The 19,043-nt window shown below is 36.1% G+C and overlaps 1 protein-coding gene and 1 long non-coding RNA gene across 2 annotated transcripts; one reads left to right on the forward strand and one right to left on the reverse strand.

Annotated features, from left to right (window-relative positions):
• The first annotated feature begins 5,453 nt into the window (after positions 1-5,453).
• On the forward strand, positions 5,454-6,845 carry LOC147511579 (protein FAR1-RELATED SEQUENCE 5-like). The gene has a single exon (XM_086598511.1). It carries the CDS (start codon positions 5,454-5,456, stop codon positions 6,843-6,845), a length of 1,392 nt encoding a protein of 463 aa, XP_086454637.1.
• A 6,662-nt stretch (positions 6,846-13,507) lies between these two features.
• On the reverse strand, positions 13,508-15,722 carry LOC147511580 (uncharacterized). Its single transcript, XR_015217031.1, has 3 exons — positions 15,649-15,722; positions 14,220-14,349; positions 13,508-14,134 (listed from the first exon to the last, which is right to left on the reverse strand). It is a non-coding gene; the product is annotated as an uncharacterized LOC147511580 (long non-coding RNA).
• Between the last annotated feature and the right edge of the window lie 3,321 nt (positions 15,723-19,043).

A 19,043-nucleotide genomic window follows, 5' to 3' on the forward strand; every position in this document is an offset into this window, starting at 1 on the left:
TATAATGCTTAGCTGAGACTAGTAGGTCTGAACATCTGTACCGACGCTCGCAACTCTTCTTTAAAGACACTCAAGAAACTCAACACAAAATACTCATCACTAAGGTGTTTATTTTTGCTCACCATTAGTGATTTCAACTCCTCGAATTGTTCATAGTAATCTTCCACAATGGTGGTCTGGACTAACTTATTAAAATTTCCCACATAGTTCTCTTGCCTAACCAAAACCATCCCCAGTCCAAGAATTGATAGCTCTAGATACCAATGGGGGTGGCAGCTCCAGCATGATCTGCATGCTACCAAAATGTACCAGCAATATTCCACGGTTACTTCTAGGCTTGACAATGAATTTCTATAATCAAACAAAAACACGGTACAAACTTAAAACACTTAAACACTTGAATCACAAGGTGAAAACACAGTATAAACTCATAACACTTAAACACTTGAATCACAAGGTGAAATATCAGAGACTATCGCATCTCTTTGAAGAGAAACAGACTGAAGCGAAAATAGACTTTGAAGAGAAATTAATTAGAAGTGGATCCAAATGGATTCGAACCATCAACCTCTCAAATAATGAGCGCTCTTAGCCTTTTGAGCTTACGGATCCTTAGACAAAGACAAACATTCACCATATAATGAGCAACAAGTTTAGAGAACTGAGGACTGAGAAACATTCACCATATGATGAGCAATACAAGTAAGGATATTGTTACCATACCTCACTAGTGTGACTAAGAACTGTTTGTAGGCACATTTAAATTACCTTAAAAGCCGAAGTTCACATAATGGCTTAGAGTTCTCTGTCTCAGGCGATATGATTTTCCTCTCTGCCTATGAGAACCAGCAAAAAGAAAATAAACGAAAAATAGAAACGTAGAATAATAAGTAGGTTAATCCCTGAATTAAAGGCCAAAGATTCATATTAATTATATACACATTAGATCCATCTCCTAAATTTTGTGTTGAGACACTCGATAGCAAAGAAAATGTATATACATGAGCTATGAGGTTAACCACTCCATAGTCTCCAAGCCTGAAACAAAGAAAATGTATATACAATGGGTCTTAAATGTATATTTACAAAGAGTTGAGTATGTAGAAGAATTTGCTTGCCTATAATGTATGTCTTGGTGGAACTAGTAGGAGTTTTATTTATCTGTTCAAAGTTGTGGTTGTTTATGTTGGTGAAACTTATTGTATGATTTGGTTTTGAATCCAAAAGGGGAAGGGTCAATATGAATTTACAAACAGGTAGGGATGCTTAGCCCCTCTTATAAAAATAATACTTTAAAATAACCTTAAAGGAGAAAATTAAGAGTATGACATTCCACCTTTCAGACTTCTCTTCTTCTAGTTGCCATTGATTAAGCCAGTAGTGATACCCAAGTCAGTGCCGGCTCAACCCTTAGGCGAGTTAGGCAGCCGCCTAAGGCCTCAAATTTGGAAGGCCTCATATTTCCTAATTTATCCACATATTTGTTTATTATTACCTAATTTTATAAAGAAAAAAACACCAAAAAAGGATATGATAGTCAATTTGTTTACAAATGGGTTTTCTATCCACGCACTAAATTTCGGAGTGAATTAATATGGAGTGTATACAATCCAATAGTCCACTGCACAAATGACATCTCGATGTATTAATATGAATCCAATGGCCACAAGTGCGTAGTAATTTCAATTTTTGTAGGAGTGTGCTCATTTAATCAAATTGTTTCATTGGAAGAATAAAAACAAATGGGAAATCCCATGTTTAGTGAAAGAATCTCCACATTCTATGCATTTTCTTCTTCTCTCTCTTAATTAAACTGTCTTAATTAAAAAAATTGTCATTACACTTCTCTCATTAAATCTTTCTCTCTCACTTGTTCTATTTCACCAATTTCAAGTTTAACTATTTGTCAATTTCACTTTCGAGTTCTAAACGGTTAATCATCAATTCATCATCTAATACTCACAGTTTTTGTGAAATTTTATTTATTTATTTCAATATAAATATATTATTTTATTTATTTATAGTTTTGATGTGTATTTGGTTACATTCTTGTCATTTTTTCGTTCGACTTGAGTCATAATACTAGATTTTCGCTCTTAATTTATAATAAAATTATGAATATATAGTGAATTTTTTTGGTGATTATAGATGGCTTAGGAAATAAAGGCCTCTCGCCTAAGGCCACATTTTGGCTTGAGTCGGCCCTGACCCAAGTCGGTGGTGATCTTTGGCTCAATGGTTCATATCAAACCCAGGATCAGGGTTGTCTTGCATATTTCACAGTACCATACATCATGCAATATTAAATATTAAAGGATCACACAGAAGACTGTCTATAGGAATCACAATATTAAATCCATAAAAAAGGTTTATGAATTCTTTAAGAAATGAAACAATATTAACTTAATGGAGTAACTACACCTAAGCAGCAAAGAAATTAATGATTGAAATTAGTAAGATGTCTCACCTGAACCCTTTTGTGGAATACAACACAATCCACCATATGGTGCAAACCTGGGACGTTGATAGCCTGTAGCAAGCGCACATCCCCTGGATGCAGACAAGGGATTTTAGCAACAAATAAAATTGCATTGGTTTGATTCATTGGTACAAATTATGAAGGCATGTATGAATTGAACCGCTCACTGTTTATGCGAGAAACTTGCACAAATACTTGCCCATATTCCAAGGTTTTGGTTTCATCTAAGCAACCCATCATTGTTCTACCCTGTGGAACAAATATCCTTGCCTTATTTATCAGTTCAATCAACTTCAATCCACAAAATGTTTGCAACATCATAGAAAGAAATAGTTCTACATCAGGCTTGTAACCAACAAGAACAATTCCTTTAGAACATTTACGTTATCACCAAGAGCCATAATCTCGAGTGTCTTATACATCTTTACTATATCGAAGAACTCGTGCCTGCCGAATCAATCTAAAAAGGGCACGGCTGCTGTCTCTTATTTAAGAGTGGAGAGTTTTTTTTTTTTGGTTTTTTTGTTTGGTGAAAGAGGAGGAGGGCGATGGAAGTTGAGAATGAAGAGTGATTTTTTTCTTTTTGTTTCTGTTTCTAGAGAGAGAGAAATTAACAAGGTATTTGTTATTGACATACCCCATATTGTGTTGGGCAAACTCCAACAAAAAAACAATTATTACAAGTGTGCCATTGGTCCCAAAAAATCCAAAAAAAAACAAATATTACAAGTGTGTCATTGGTCCCAAAAAATTGAATTCGAAAACCCCAAGCTTAAATGACCCGGCTAAGCCGTTCATTGTGCAAACCCAACGATGTGGCCACACCATTCGGACTGAGTCCCCAACGACTTGGCCACATCGTTTGAGACTTAGTCCAAACGGTGTGGCCACACCGTTTGAGATTTGAACTTTGAAAAAATATAAAGTTCTGTTTTTTTGCGTTTGAGACTTAGTCCAAACGGTGTGGCCACACCGGTCAAGAGGCCAAAAAACATAACTTTATATTTTTTCAAAGTTCAAATCCCACCGTTTGGACTAAGTCTCCAACGATATGGCCACACCATTTGGACTAAGTCCCCAACGATGTGGCCACACCGTTTGAGACTTAGTCCAAACGGTGTAGCCATATCATTGGAGACTTAGTCCAAATGGTATGGCCACACCGTTTGGGATTTGAACTTTGAAAAAAATATAAAGTTCTGTTTTTTTGGCCTCTTGACCGGTGTGGCCAAGCCGTTTGGACTGAGTCCCCAACAATGTGGCCACACCGTTTGAGACTTAGTCCAAACGGTGTGGCCACATTGTTGGGGACTCAGTACAAAAGGTGTGACCACATCGTTGGGTTTGCACAATAAACGACCTAGCCGGGTCGTTTAAGCTTGGGGTTTTCGAATTCAATTTTTGAGACCAATGACACACTTGTAATATTTTTTTTTTGGACTTTTTAGGACCAATGGCACACTTGTAATAATTGTTTTTTTTTGGAGTCTGCCCAACACAATATGGGATCCGTCAGTAATAGGACACATAGATATTTATGACTTGGTGTAGCAAGTTAAACAACTGATCTACCGGTTTTATCCTTATTCAATTTTGATAAAAGATTCGAAATTAACTGTCCAGAACACATTGAGTGCATTTACACTTATGTGCATTGAAGAAAAAATGAGGTTTGCTTCAATGCATAGGCATTTCAATGCATTCTAATGTGCACTAATCTCAGCCCCACATCTGATTTTTGTTGGGAAATCCATGATCCAATACAAACTTGTTAAACGGATAAACTGGTTGGAAAAAAAAACAATTACATGAAATACCAAATTTACCCAAAAACTAATCTAATCTAATAACATCGTGGAAATTGGAAAGTGAAATAAAACTTCGCTATTTACTTCGGGCTGGTTCGAAAAAAAAAAGGAAAACAGTTAGCGCCAATATCTCATACTCTTTTCAGGTTCATCTCCACTAAACTATCAAGTTCGTCTCCATTCCCTTTCTCACTATCTTACAAGAGAAATCCTCTGCATTTCAAACTCTGGATTGGGCATCTCTCAAATACTCCTTCAGTACTCCTTCAGGTTTGGTTATGAGTATTTAGTAATTTAGGCTTAGTTCATGAAATTTTTCTATGGATTGATTAGTGAATTAATATCTAGTTTCAAAATATCTATTATTTACATATGGTGGTGCTTGGTCTTCAATGGCAAACACAAGTTTTTTACATGTATATTTTGGTTCAATGGTTTGCTTTTCTTGCTTGTTTATGACTTTCACACATATATCATGGTTTCCTTTATATAAATGCATCGATGCCATCAGAATCCACAATATGAATATAAATGGTTGTACATCAGGTCGTAATCTATATCAAATAAATATGTGCAACGGTCATGCCTCCTCTGTTAATGTAGCTCTTATTTATTGAAAATTTAGTAGTGTGGCGAGTTCTTTTATTCACTAAGTTCTGAGCAATGCAATATATTCTTTCTATGGTATGCAACAAATGAGCAATTATAGTGGATCAAAGTCTTGCTTAGTCACAAACTCATAGTGATACTCATTTACTCTCTTTTTTCTGTGTTAATTTTCATGCTGCAGAGTGCAGAATGTAGTGAATGAGTGAAACATAATGCTAATGTAACTCTTGTATTTGGTATTTTGGCTGCATTGAAATTACAAATTCCATTGGTATCAGGTCCAAACTCCAAAGTTTATGTTTGATTATGCAATCTCCATGAGTTATTATAACCACTAGTAATTAAATTGGAGTTAGCAACGCAATAAACTAAGTATTAGAAAATATATTTTGTGACACACACACACAAATCAAAATATATAATGTATTTCAATATCCCAAAACGTTAAGAGACAACACAAATCAAAATATATAATGCTCTTTATTTGTTGTTTATTTTATTTTCCACTTATAGTGCAAGAAGTAATGAATGCATATTTATATTATAGTGATCAAGTGATGGTGGATATCTCTAATGAAGACGGAGATTGGGCTACAAATATGTGTAATGATGCATGTCCGTATGAAGAAAGTGATTCTTCAGACACCGAAATAAATATTGTGGAAGGTTCAACCAATGTGAGTTTGGAAGACGAAGATGAATCAGATGACCATAACGTTAGTGAAATTGAAGGTTTTGAAGGACAGTCAAATGAAGCAAATGCAAGAAGTGAACAAACTAATGAGGATGATTTCAATCTATTCAGTGGTAAGTTGGGAGGGGAAGATCTAGATGAAAATGCAATCATGTTTTCAATGCGTTTTAAAACCAGCAATGAGGCATTTGAGTTCTACAACGAGTATGCCAAGGTTGTTGGGTTTAGTGTACGTAAGGGTGTCTACCGATTTCATAAAGATATCCCGGTTAAAAGAAATTTTGTGTGCTCGTGCCAAGGTGAGAGAGAGGCGAAATATTTTAATATGGAACACAAAAGGAAACAACGTGAGTTGTCTAGATGCAAGTGTCTTGCGATTTTTGAAGTGATTTTTGATATTAAATGCAATATGTGGATTGTTAATAAGTTTGTTGCTGAACACACTCATCCACTTGTGCCTTATCTTAGTTCGATATTTGGTCGCTCACATAGAAAGATGGGCAGTGAAGATGCGGCTTTGGCAAAAAGTCTAATTGATGTGGGCATTAGACAATGTCAAGTGATGGATTTACTTGTTTATAGGGCTGGCAAGTTTTGTAAAGTTGGTTACATAAGAAAGGATTTGTATAATTATATGACCAGGATGAGGAAAATTTATTACATGAATGGAGAAGCTAGCACACTTGTTTCCTGCATGAAAAACAAGTCGAAGATTGATCTAGAATTTTACTACTCATACGAGCTGAATGAACTTAGCCAATTGGTCAGATTGTTCTCGGTAGATTCCACGTCTCGTGCAGATTACAACTGTTTTGGTGATGTGTTATTGTTTGATTCAACATACCGAACAAATCAATACAAAATGCCAATTGTCGTATTTGCTGGAGTGAACAATCATAGACAAACTATTGTATTTGGTTTTGCAGTTATGACTAGTGAGTCAGAGCAGTTTTACATTTGGGCGTTAGAGCGTTTTCTTACAGCGATGGGCGGCAAGGCACCTAAGTCGGTCATAACAGATGGTGATCATGCAATTCGCAAGGCTATTAAAGCTACCTTACCTAGTGCTAGACATCGCTTATGTGCTTGGCACGTTCTGAAAAATTGTATTAACAATGTCCGTGTCTCTGGGTTTCAAAGGGACTTTTGTTCACTCATGTTTATGAAATGTTCAGAAGAAGAGTTTGACCAAATGTGGGAACAGTTGTTAGAAGCACACCAGGTCCATGACCATGAGTGGGTGAAGAAGATATAAAAAAAGAGGATGAGGTGGGTAGAGGCATATCTTCGAGGCTCATTCTTTGGTGGTTGTAGAACCAACCAACGTTGTGAACGCATGAACTCTGTCATATGGCTTCATGTAAAGCCTGGTTTAAAAATGGTTGAGCTCTATGGAAAAATGGATCTAGCACTTGAGAAGATCCGGCACCGTGAGCATGAAGAAGAAGTTATTACTCTGACAACCAAGCCGGTAATTGTGACCCACCTGACTGAGTATGAAAATCAGGTGAACTCCTTCTATACACGGGCGGATTTTAATATGTTTAAGATGCAATTGCAGCAAGAGGCATTGTACATTGTTGATTCAATGAAGGATCATCACGGTGACAATATTCGTTACTACACTTTGCATCGTCATTTATATAGGCACTGCAAGTCTATTGTGGAATACAATGTTGTTGATCAAAACGCTAAGTGTTCTTGTGGTCTATTTGAGTCATTTGGTTTTCCATGCCGACACATAATTTCCGTCTTAAAAAATGAAGACGTCGCTGAAATACCCTCTAGTTACATTTTATTGAGGTGGACGCGACATGTGAAAATAGTCATTCCTACTGTTACTTCAGTTAATGTTCATGATGAAGCAACTTCTGCTATTTGTTATAGTGAGCTTATGGGGATTTGCAAGAATATTTGTTTGAAGGCCTCCAAAACTAAAGAAGCTGGTGAAGAGTTCAAAGATTTCTTACATTCTTATCTTATGTCAAAAGAGATCCCATCAACTGCTGAAGAAAATCCTCAAGTTCCCGTTGAGGAGCCATTAGATACTCACGGAGATGCGGCCCACTTAGAACTGATACGTGATCCACCCCAGGTAGCACCTAAGGGTCGACCAAAAAGACTTAAAGGACACAATGAGACAAGGAAGAAAAGTTGTGGCGAATGTGGTGTTGTTGGGCATACAAAACCCACGTGCCCAAAATTACATCGAGAAATTGGGGGTAACTAGTTATGTTCACCGCTTTAGTTTTTCCAATACAAGTATCTATATTATTAAAGAACTATAATTTTTAAACATGTTGTGTTGCTAGTACTTCTATTTTTTTAATAACTACAATGCTATGTGTGTGTAATAGGTCCAAGTACAAACTCAAAACGTGTGAGGAAATGTGCTCGATCAGCCGATTTGAGCGAAGAAGAGGAGATACATTCTACGAGTGGTAGGTACTACCATTTGCTCAATTTTGGTTTCCAAAGCTCAATATAATTCTTAATTTTTGTTCTAATATAGGTGCGTGTGGTTTTGTTGCTACGGAGAATTATGATAAAAGGAAAGGATGATCTCGAATTAGTAGGTGTGGAAATTTCAGTGAAATAGGGCATACAAAAACTACGTGTACATGGCCTAAACCTCAATCACAAGGTAGGTACTGCATATTGAGTAGTTATATTTGGAAGGTTGCAATATCCTGAACTATGTTTATACTTATTTAATATTAGTATTTTTAAAATCTTAGTATTTCATTATTGAATTTATTGCTTGAATTCTTTTCAAACAACTTCTTCTTCTAAGGTTCCAACAGCTCCTCCACCTTCTCAGGTAATTACATTTATCTTCTAGGATATATTTTCTTACCAATCGACCATATTTACTAAACGAAAGTAAACTCAGAAGGCGTTAACTATGTTGTATTAGTTTTTGCAGGGTGATCAGTAGTGGCTATTAGCCGCTGTGGTGATCATGAGTGGATATTAGTCGCGACTCTCATGACCGTAGGTTGATCGTTGTTTGTCAAAGTTGGCAGTTCCAGCTAATAGGCCTTGTATTGAGTTAGTGGGATAGAAGAAAGTGAATCATCGGCCTACCAGCTATAGAAGTGAAGAAGTACTCAATTGTGAAGAAAGACATTGTCCCAGTTCTTGGTCATTGCTACTAGACATGATGTCTTGGCAATGCCCTAACCCCCGCCTGGTTGGCCAAAAAGCATGTTAGATAAGAAACACTTGTTTTATTGATGAACTTGGCATGTTCAGAAATTTAAGTGTAGTAGTAGTTATCTTATTGCACTAAATTTGTTTGTAAACTCTTGAGATTTGAGACAAAAAGAGGTTTGAGAATTTCACCATCATGTCATAATAACAATTCTGTTTTTAGAAGAAGAAGAAAGAATGGGAGTGTTCACTTTTTGTCCGCAAGAGTTCGGGAAAGTATGGAGTGGAAAGCAGATTCAGGAGATTTAGAAGCATCGCCTTCATCAACTTTGAGTTGCAGTGGAAACTTGTTCAAGCCGCTTTTTTTCCGACTCATCCGGTGGGTTTCTTCTTCCTTTTCTCTTGTCACTCCTTCTTTGCCTTTCAAAGTTATTGTTTGGTGGTGGTGGTGGTGGAGCCATCTGTTCGCAAGTTTTGGTGGTCGGATGTTACTGGGCAAGCACCGCAACCGAGGAGAAAAAGGAAGAGAAGGAAGAAAGTAATGATGACATGGGTTTCACTCTTTGATTAGTTCTTCTTATATATAGCTTCCGGTGAATAGCAATGTTTAGCAAGAGTTTTCGTGATGGATTATTATTGTGCTTTAAGTGTTTTGTTTTGATCGCCAATGTATTTACTTTTGCTACTTCGAATAGCTTTGCAAACCTACTGAGAGAGTTTTATGGTTGCATTCATATATTAGCTCGGTTGGATTTGTTCTTTGGACTAAATTATCCTTCAGCGTGAGACAATAGGGTTGAACTTCAGATTGCATGGAATGCCCACAAACTAAAAAATAGCCATAATCTCGAGCTCACAACTTTTTGCTTTTCTATTTTGGTCTTTGGTGAAAATCGAAACTAATTACTTTAGGACTTCCGTATATAATCGATTATTTTAGGAATGCAGGGGAGCGTTTCTACCATAAGACATTCTGTTAATTGGTAATGCCCTATGCTGATGATGCTGACAATGTTTTAGACTACTAGGGTCTAAGAAGCTCACGTCGTGTCCAGGGGCGGATCTAGGATTTTAGATAAGGGGGGGCTGCCATGGAGTTAACCTTTAAAGATTTTTTTAGGAACCAATACCAATAAACTAGCATTGATAAACAAAAGAATTATCGCTTTTATTACCTTACCCAAAATGGACAAAATAGTGTTTTCACTATAGACCTAGACAAATATAACAAAGAAATGTGCAAGAATAACATAGCACATTAGCATCACACTAGTGAAGTTTTGACCTGCGTGGATTCTTATCAAATACATCTATTATTACATCCAAATCAACTTCTTTAGCAAATTTCCGCTCAATGTAAATAGTCATGCAACTGCAAGAAATTCATCCCCAATCTTGTTCTGAAGTCGTGTTTTGAGCAATTTCATAGCTGAGAATGCTCGTTCTCAGAGTTGCCGTGGAAAGAGGAAGTGTCAAGACAAGACGAATCAATCTATCAATCAAATAATAGATATTGATCTTTCTTGTTTCAACTAGTCTTTGACATAATTAGGAGATGGTAGACAACTTCGAAAAAGAGGATGCTTGAGCACATCAAGTTTGTAATGTTGCAGGTTGACTTCTCAAAAGATGTATCTCTTGTTTTTCGCGGAAGTCTCCACAATAAAACTTTTCTCTTGAGTTTGCAAATGTCATCAATCTTTGAAGGACTTAAAAGCATCTTCGGATCCAAAGCGAACTAAGATAAAGAAGCTCTATTGTTTCTTCCGAAATCTGTTATTTAATTCCACCAACCGGGTAATCTATTACAAAGATTAAATAACTTCGGACGTAGTAGTGGTGCTCAACGTAATGTAATCTTCTCTTTGGCAAGACTTCCACTGTACCGCCATGTGTCGAAAGCACCCATATCGGGCATATCAATGTCATGTTTTTGCAAAACAAAATCACATCACTAAGGAAAGCGTCCCCAAGAAGATCCTCTTAATTCTTGAAGAAGTGCTTTTCGATTAAGCCGATAGCATTTAAAATGTCTTGGGACTTTTCTTGCGTGGCTTTACACAAGACATTAGTAATTCCCATAGTCTTATGCAATAAATGAAAAAGAAAGACAAACTCAAAACTTTTCATTGCAAGAATAGCACCTTTACTTCTCCACGATAGAGTTGCTTGACCCGTTCTTCATGACGCCTTTCGAGAACTATACAAATTGAATCAAACATCTCTTTCAAACTACAAACCGGAAGCAAAATGAGAACTCCATCTAGTATCTCCCCGCCGTTGCAAAGTAGAAACTTGATTAGCTCCTTTTCCAAGAACAAGTTCACCACTAGCTACCAAAGATATCAATTTCATTTTTCCGAAAGTATCTTCCATATTTTTTATTTTTGGGCAACATGAAGATTAACAATAGAAGCCAACTTGGAAAAAAAAAATAACCAAACATTTAGAAACATCTTTAGAAGCCCAACTAGAGCAAGTTGTAGACGATGTGCAAAGCAATGCACATAATATGCATATGGACACTCCTTCGAAACAATGCTTGTAATCCATTCCAATATTGCTAGCACCATCATAACCTTGACCTCTCATATTTATAATATGCAAATTATGGCGAAAGCAAGGATATTGCATATAGCTTCTTTCAAAGTTAAAGGACAAGTGTCTTTAACACTAACAATACCAAGAAAATACTCTCTAACAAAACCACCTCTATCAACAAATCTTAGGACAATGCCGCCATTTGCTCCTTGTTTGAATTATCTTGTGCTTCATCAACAAGGACACAAAATTTTATCACCAATTTCCTCACAAATTCTCTCTCTCACTTTATCGGCATAGATATGCAAAAGTGTCTTTTGAATTGAATGTGAGGTATATGTGGCATTTCTGAGCATCTTTTAATAATTCTGCAACCTTTGTCATTCAACATCGGCAGGCAAATCCCAACACTCCTTTGAAATTTCCACCATTTTTTTGACTTTTTGGACTCGGTCATGGCCTCTAAAAGAAATCCCTTGTAGTGCAAGAAATTGAATACAATCGAAGAATAGCTTTGACTAGCAAACGGTTCTTAACAACCTCTTCTTTAGATAATGTATTTAACATATTATCTATATGTCGAGAAGGATTCATGAAATTTTCACAAGCTATCATCGCCGACCTATGAGGGTGAGCATGGACTTCCTTCATGTTGCAAAAGGAACACTTCTTTCCATTATTAATCTTCTTCCAACATTTTGAATGCGGGGACGCTTTGACGGATTTGTTTCAAATATAAAATATGGAAAACAATAAGCTCTATCCGTATGGAGTGAGTACTCTAGCCAAGGAAATAGTGTGAACCAAGAGGAGTTGAACCCGGCGAGTTTGCTTTTCCGAATATGGTGGATGGATACTCTTTCTCATCGAAGTTCAAGTAACCCGCCCTTTCCAAAAGCTTCTCGTCGAACATCATCTTGTTGATTAACCGGGTAATTATATATTTTGATGCGTTTACCGGATCACGTTCAAATAAAGATGTGGAGTCAACTTCTTCAACACTAACTCTTTGGGCTTGAGGAGAAGGTTCAACTTGCTCAATTTCAACAACTTGAACTTGTGAAGGAGGTTGGCCATCTCTATCAAGTCTTGAAATATCAAGACTAGATGATGTAGAAGTTACATCATTTTTAGGGTGACATCTTTGGGTTTAAAGAAGGAAAACATGGTTTTCATTTTCTTACGAGCTTGATGTTCAGACATTCTTACCTAAGATAAATCATAATAATTTCATAATCAATAGTTTGCTCTATACTAAAAACAAAAAAAAAATATCACAATAATAACTACAATAATATTCAACTAATTAAATAAGACAAAAAATTAAATGACAATCTAATACTCCAATATAAACTATAAGTTAACAAGGCAATAAGTCAAATAGAGAACACATTAGTATTTGAAAATTGAAAAACAATAACGAAATAAAAAATATAGGCATAATACAAAACAATTTACCTTAGTCTTAGCTAATGAATAAGAATATGAAATAAAATGATAAAATAGATTAGTGAATTGGAACTGCAAATTTGGAAGAAGATAATAATATAGAACAAAATTTTCTTTTGTGAATAGTACCGTCTGTACGAGTGTGCGACACAAAGTAACGAACTTTCAATTTTTTTTTTTTGGTTGACCTTTCGGTTTCTTTTGTTCGGTTTTACTTTTTGGAGAATCTCTTATTGTAAATTGTGAGAAACTGGAATAGACAGATAGTGATGGGCGGTGGGCCTCTATTATGAGTTGTGATTTCTTTTTTTTCTTTGTTTTCGCTAATAGAAAGTTGGGAAGTGGGAACAGCAAACAAACAGGACGGTCAAACTGGAATTGTGTGTGTTTGTCACTTGTGGGCCTATGGCTAGACGGCTAGTATTCCTACTACTACTTTTTTTTTTGGGAGAAGTTTGGGGGGGGCTACAGCCCCTGTCAGCCAACCTTTACATCCGCCCCTGGTCGTGTCCCATGACATCAGATTCACCCGGGAATTAAAAGAATAAGGAGGCAGCGCATGGAGGAACCAGCAGCTTGTACCATTCTTACATTCTTAGGAATAGGAGGCGTGGTGTTGGACAAGATCGATAAAGTTTCTAATATTAAGATAAATATAGTTTACTTAGGACAGTACAAATAAGGTTATGTTTTGGGGAATCCATTATCCGGTATAGGGAATCAGCTCATATGAGCTGATTAACAGGACACACTGCGAGGAGCACTCAAATGAGATGATTAACACAACATATTATAAAAAAAAAATACAAAAGAATCTCAACATTCTTTGACAAAACTGCTGTATATGCACTGGCAACATATAACAAGAGACATTACTGATCCACAGTGGGAGAGCTTGGTATAATACAAATGAAACTTAAAACATTTTTGACATAAACTTATATTTCAAGTGCATTCAAAGCTTCTGTAAACTCTTTTCACACACAACCCTCCCACTGTATCCCTTGGCCAAAATCAATAGCACTCAAATCCCTCCCATTGCAGTTTCTCTTTTTATTAACTTGACTTCTGAAATCCTTTCGGGGCAGCGCATAGATCTGAAACCACTGAATATGGTAGATGTAGTGAGACCCATCTGTTGTTCTGAAGTTATATGCCGTTGAACTAACCCGTGAACTAAATTTTGGGATAACATTTGAACGTCACAGAGTAGTAACCACATGTCCACAGCAAGAAGCTAGGTGAGATTCCCAGATGAATTGCTCAAGATGACTTTGCCATCAGCTCTGGAAATCCATGATTCCAACAGCTCAGATAATCCGAAAGTAATAGCTTTATGCAATGCCTAGAAGCTTTGCTGCTTGTCAGCGGCACAACTTATTCCTTAAGCTTTGCTTACTACTGCAAAATTATAAAGTTCAGTCCAAAGTCACACATCAGATAGAATTAGAGAACAAGAGAACAAGAGAATAAGAATAAACTTAACCGGCCACAACAAGCAGCATGGATTTGTCTTCATCTGCAGTGGAGCTTTAGTTTGCTCTTTCATCACCAGGATTACGACCAAATTGTATGATCATTGGTTTGCCTTTGAACACATATCCGTTCATTAGGTTCTGCATTACTCGAGGACAAGTGGAAATAAAAGATAATAAATACATGAACACAAAGAACTTTCCAAATAATAAGACTAAGAATGCTTTGATAGTAAACAAAAGAGTGAAATTTATAATGGAAAACTCTATCATGATTTACATAATAAAAATCAGACAGGGGCACTTAGGCAGTTGGTTTTTACAGGCAGGCATTCGTATTTTTCATGGGGATAAATCTCTAAAAAGTTCATGTACTATAGAACCTAAATCACATTGACACACATATGCGTGTCAGAGTCCGACATGGCGACACAACTATTAAAAAAAGAAACTATAACTATTCTTTAGTTACACAACTAATTCTTGGACTCAGAACCTTAGAAAGTGCCTCCTTACAAATAAATAACAACGAAAGTGGCATATCATGGACTTGTAACTATGATAATAGATTTTATTTTCTTAGTTTTTTAGGTTATAGAATAAACCCTAGTTTGAAAGCATATGCATGTGTTTGTGTTTCTGACACAAGTGTCTATGTGCATGCGTTCCATTACCTGGATTTTTTAAGAATATGAAGTGTCCATGTTTCTTAGTATAGAACTCTTAATTCTAGCAATTTTTTACAGTTAATTACCAGATATCATATATGACACCGTTTTGAATGGTGTAATAGAGAGTAAACACAAACAAAAAATTAAAAGGAAACCAAAGAACTTGCCACCCTATGGAAATCCACCAAAGAGATAAGAGTTGAATTACTAGGACTCGCCACTCGATGGAATCCGCCAAAGAGATAAGAGTTGTTGCACCAAGAAGAACTCCTTCTCAATAAAATTACTATAACTTCATTCAAAATACATCTCCCCTTCCAATACAAGTCTTGGATAATTTATAACTAAACACAAACTTCGAATATGAAGAGACAAGCATTAAAATTGATCATAATTTTCACCTAGGTTCACAGTCAAACCTGAACCTGCATAAGATGTCTCTCAATACATAACACACACCACTAGAAAGTTCATTAAGTCTAGTTTCCAACCCAAATTACGGTTTACAAAACGAAGGTTTCTAGAGAAAGTTATGATCATTTTCCCATAATATATCAAACTGAACTGCCAATCCGAATTACACTTATTTGGGCCATTTCTTGGACTTTTGATTGGATGTTTCGTCATCATATTGATGTGGAGTTTAACGAGATGCGATTTATGAGTAAAATATAGCCGAGTAAATAAGTTCGTTATTTCTGAAAATAAAAATTTGGAATTCAGAACAATTCTCAAAGAAAATAAGTTCGACATTAGAAAATTACAATACTTGCCCTCCACTAACAACAGGGCCAAGCCTGCACCCCTCCTCCAAGGGATTTGCAATCTTGATGTTTTTGGTCCGGTGACGAAGTTTTCAGTAGAAATTCATCAATGCAATGATATAATACAACAATATAAATATAAAGAAGCTCACTAAAATTTTGTTTACAAAAGAGAACAAAACGAAACTATTAAAGCAAATTGCTCAAACATATCACACCGGCAATATTTAGCACCCATGTCAAAGTCTTTTGTGCCACATAAAGTCACAAATTCAATAATGAATGAGAAAGTGGAGTTCATGTAAGGTTACATGATATTGCATGTCCTTTAGTTTCACATTCCCTCATTTCTTCAAGACTAGACACAACCAACTATTTTCTTTTTCTTAATGAAATGCACCAAGAAGGCCTTGAAGGCAAAAGCATGTATGTATAGTAAATTGACTAATCCTATCAAATTGTCAAAAAAAAATTATTTTATGCCATGGAAAATTTGCAAATTAATCATGATTCCAATAATCACATAAAAATAACAAATAGAAAGAAAAAGCGAGAATAGCATGAATCAAGTGCTTAATTATTGCAACAAGGTTAGCACCATTTGAATAAAATTTGTTTGTTATAATTCATTTAGACCAAAATATGCATTAGAACTACACAAAACTTTAAATCTACTTCGAACGCTTACATGTACAAGAAGACGAGATGTTGCACTATAGATTTGACCATTTGTCCAAAAGCAACCAAGAATAGTCCACTCAGTAGCTGTTAAAAACCCGAAACATCATCATTATATTATAGAATTAACAAGAAAGTTTGTTTAGTATTTACTATTTATACAAAGATGCGATTGAGGTGACTCTGGGCCCAAAATATAGCATAATAGGAACTTAGGAAGACAGTCAGATGAATGGGGTGGGTTATAACATGCATTTGATTCCTATTGTAAATTTAAAAGCACAATAGAAAAATACACTGCATATCTTGTGAGGCAATGCACCAATTGCTGCATATTTATCAAATAAAAAAAAACTTTAACGACAATCGAACACTAACCTTTATCAAGGTCTACATCTGATAAGTGCTCAAAAGTAATGATTTATAACCCCAATAATGTGTATGTTAGTCTCAATTTTATATTTAAATATTCTAATATGATGCAATTTGAGTTTTTGTAGGTCAAAGAACCTAAATATGAAATATGGAGGGAAAAAAAGTCAAACAAGTTAAAAAGGAGTCACTAGGAATTACAGCTAAAGGTAAAAATGTCATATTTGTCTCCATAAGTGCCAAGCCTAATGGGACTCTAAAAGAGGATAATAATTGAGTTAGAAGAGTCTTCAATCTGATCTCAAAGCCTTAATTTAGACTTCATAGGAAGATGAGATCAACATGGAGAAGAAGTCAGAGTTTCACAAGAATTAGGAACCGAAGTGTCGAAGTCTGCAGACTAGGGAAATACTGCCTCATAGGCAACCAAAAGTGGACCACGTCCAACTTTGGTCCAACCGAATTTAACTTTTCCAAGATTGCTTCTAGAAATATTACAGAGAGTTTGACACCAAATAAACATAGGATTCGGATCTCTATCCAGACGAGCATGTAAGCCAATATATAAGGCACAAAAACCTCAGTTTACATCATCTAGAAAATTTAGTGTTTGCATCTTAGATCTAGAATTAAGAGAGAAGAAAGCTCAGACCTTTTCACCATTAATAACTATAAAGATTATTCTTTTTCATATTGTGTTCATAGCATAGTATGAGGGGCTAATCTCCCTTCTATTGGGAGGGGAGATGAAGTCTTTTTCGTATATTTTAGTTTAGTTCTTCTTCTATCATGTTTTAGTTTAAATCCCTCATTGAGTTTCTTCTTATTCATACATTGATCTAATGCTCCTGTGGAGGTTAGGAGGTTATAGGGTAATTCAAGATTGTGTAGAGCCAAATACCATAAACCCTATATTCTTTTCTTCTAGTTTTTAGTGTTCTAGTGTGATGATTGGATTCTTTATAGCACCTCAATTAGTTGTATGGTTAATGCCACATGTGGATTTTCCATGACACCTAGAGTTGTATATTGAATGTCACTTAAAGCACAATTTGGTTAGATAGAAGATATCATTGGAGATTGAAGAAGTATTTGATGGAAAGATAGAAAGCACGTTGAAAGCCACATATTATCATCATGGTTATGAGCATAAGGTTTGTAGGTATGGTGAGTTTCTATTGGTGATTTATATTAAGCATGATAGGTAGATCTATTAGACTAATTCTATGATTTTGGTGGATTCATCTCTCCCAAGATATTCTCTCTCTTGATTCATATTCATATATTTAATTTAGTTTATTTTATGCATAGTTTAAATCTCAAACCAAATCAACTATATATTCTGCATTACTTAGCCATATCTTTTACTTGCATCCATTAGAGTAATTTAGATTAGGAATTTCTATTATCATCACTTAGTTATTTAGAGTAGGATTGATACCTTTTTTTTTGCAGGCAAAATGTGAATATATTAATATAAATATAAGGTTACATGGTGGAGAATCATTAACATGTTACATGAGGGGTTCCCACCACCTAACAAAAAGGACAGAGCGTACTTTAGCTAAATCGAAAATACACCTGATCGGGGCTCTCTCGATTTTGGGTACAAAAGATGGCCGTGATTCACTCCATTCCGATGCATCCATATCCAATGTAAGCCCCATGCTTTTTCAGCGAATCAAGATCGAAGTTGGCTTCTCTCCAACCGTGTGTGTTATCCTGTAGGAGAGCAAGTTCTGAGTGGCTCTTTCCCATCTAGTTTTCAGTTTCCATGCAATGTGACCATTTGCAAAAGACTGAGCAACCGATTGGGAGTCTGTTTCAATCCATATTACCCTCCAGCCATGAGCGATTGCTCTCTCTGCTGCTAGTACAACCGCGATGCTTTATGCCTCATAATTGGTGACCACCTCGAGTCCTTGTGCCAGAATTCCAAGTAAGTTGGATTGGTAATCTCTGAATGTTAAACCTGCTCCTCCTTGGCCCGGGTTCCCAAGTGAACATCCGTCACAATTGATTTTAATCTCTCCTTGTTCCGGTGGGTACCAGCTTACTTGTTGGATTTCTTTGAACGGCTTTGGCTTGCATTCGATGTCCCAATAGTGTAGAATATCCAGATCGGCAGCAGTGTTGTACATGTGACTCTTGGTCAGACGCCCAGTAACTTGAATGCCCTTCCTTACTTGGTTCCTTATATGTCCGGCACTAAAGCTGGAGTCGCTGTATCTCTGAGAATTTCGCATCTTCCAAATGGCTACTAGCATACTTAGAACTGCCGAAGTCCATAGCTCTCTGATCAAAGGACTTGCGAGCCTTTTAGCTTTGATAAGCCCCTTTATGTCTATCT

This window comes from Coptis chinensis, chromosome 3, assembly GCF_015680905.1.
Source record: "Coptis chinensis isolate HL-2020 chromosome 3, ASM1568090v1, whole genome shotgun sequence".
Classification (NCBI taxonomy): Eukaryota; Viridiplantae; Streptophyta; class Magnoliopsida; order Ranunculales; family Ranunculaceae; genus Coptis; species Coptis chinensis.

Excerpts from the sequence above, each read along its gene's own strand:
- LOC147511579 (XM_086598511.1), top strand. The coding sequence starts at position 5,454 with ATGGTGGATATCTCTAATGAAGACGGAGATTGGGCTACAAATATGTGT.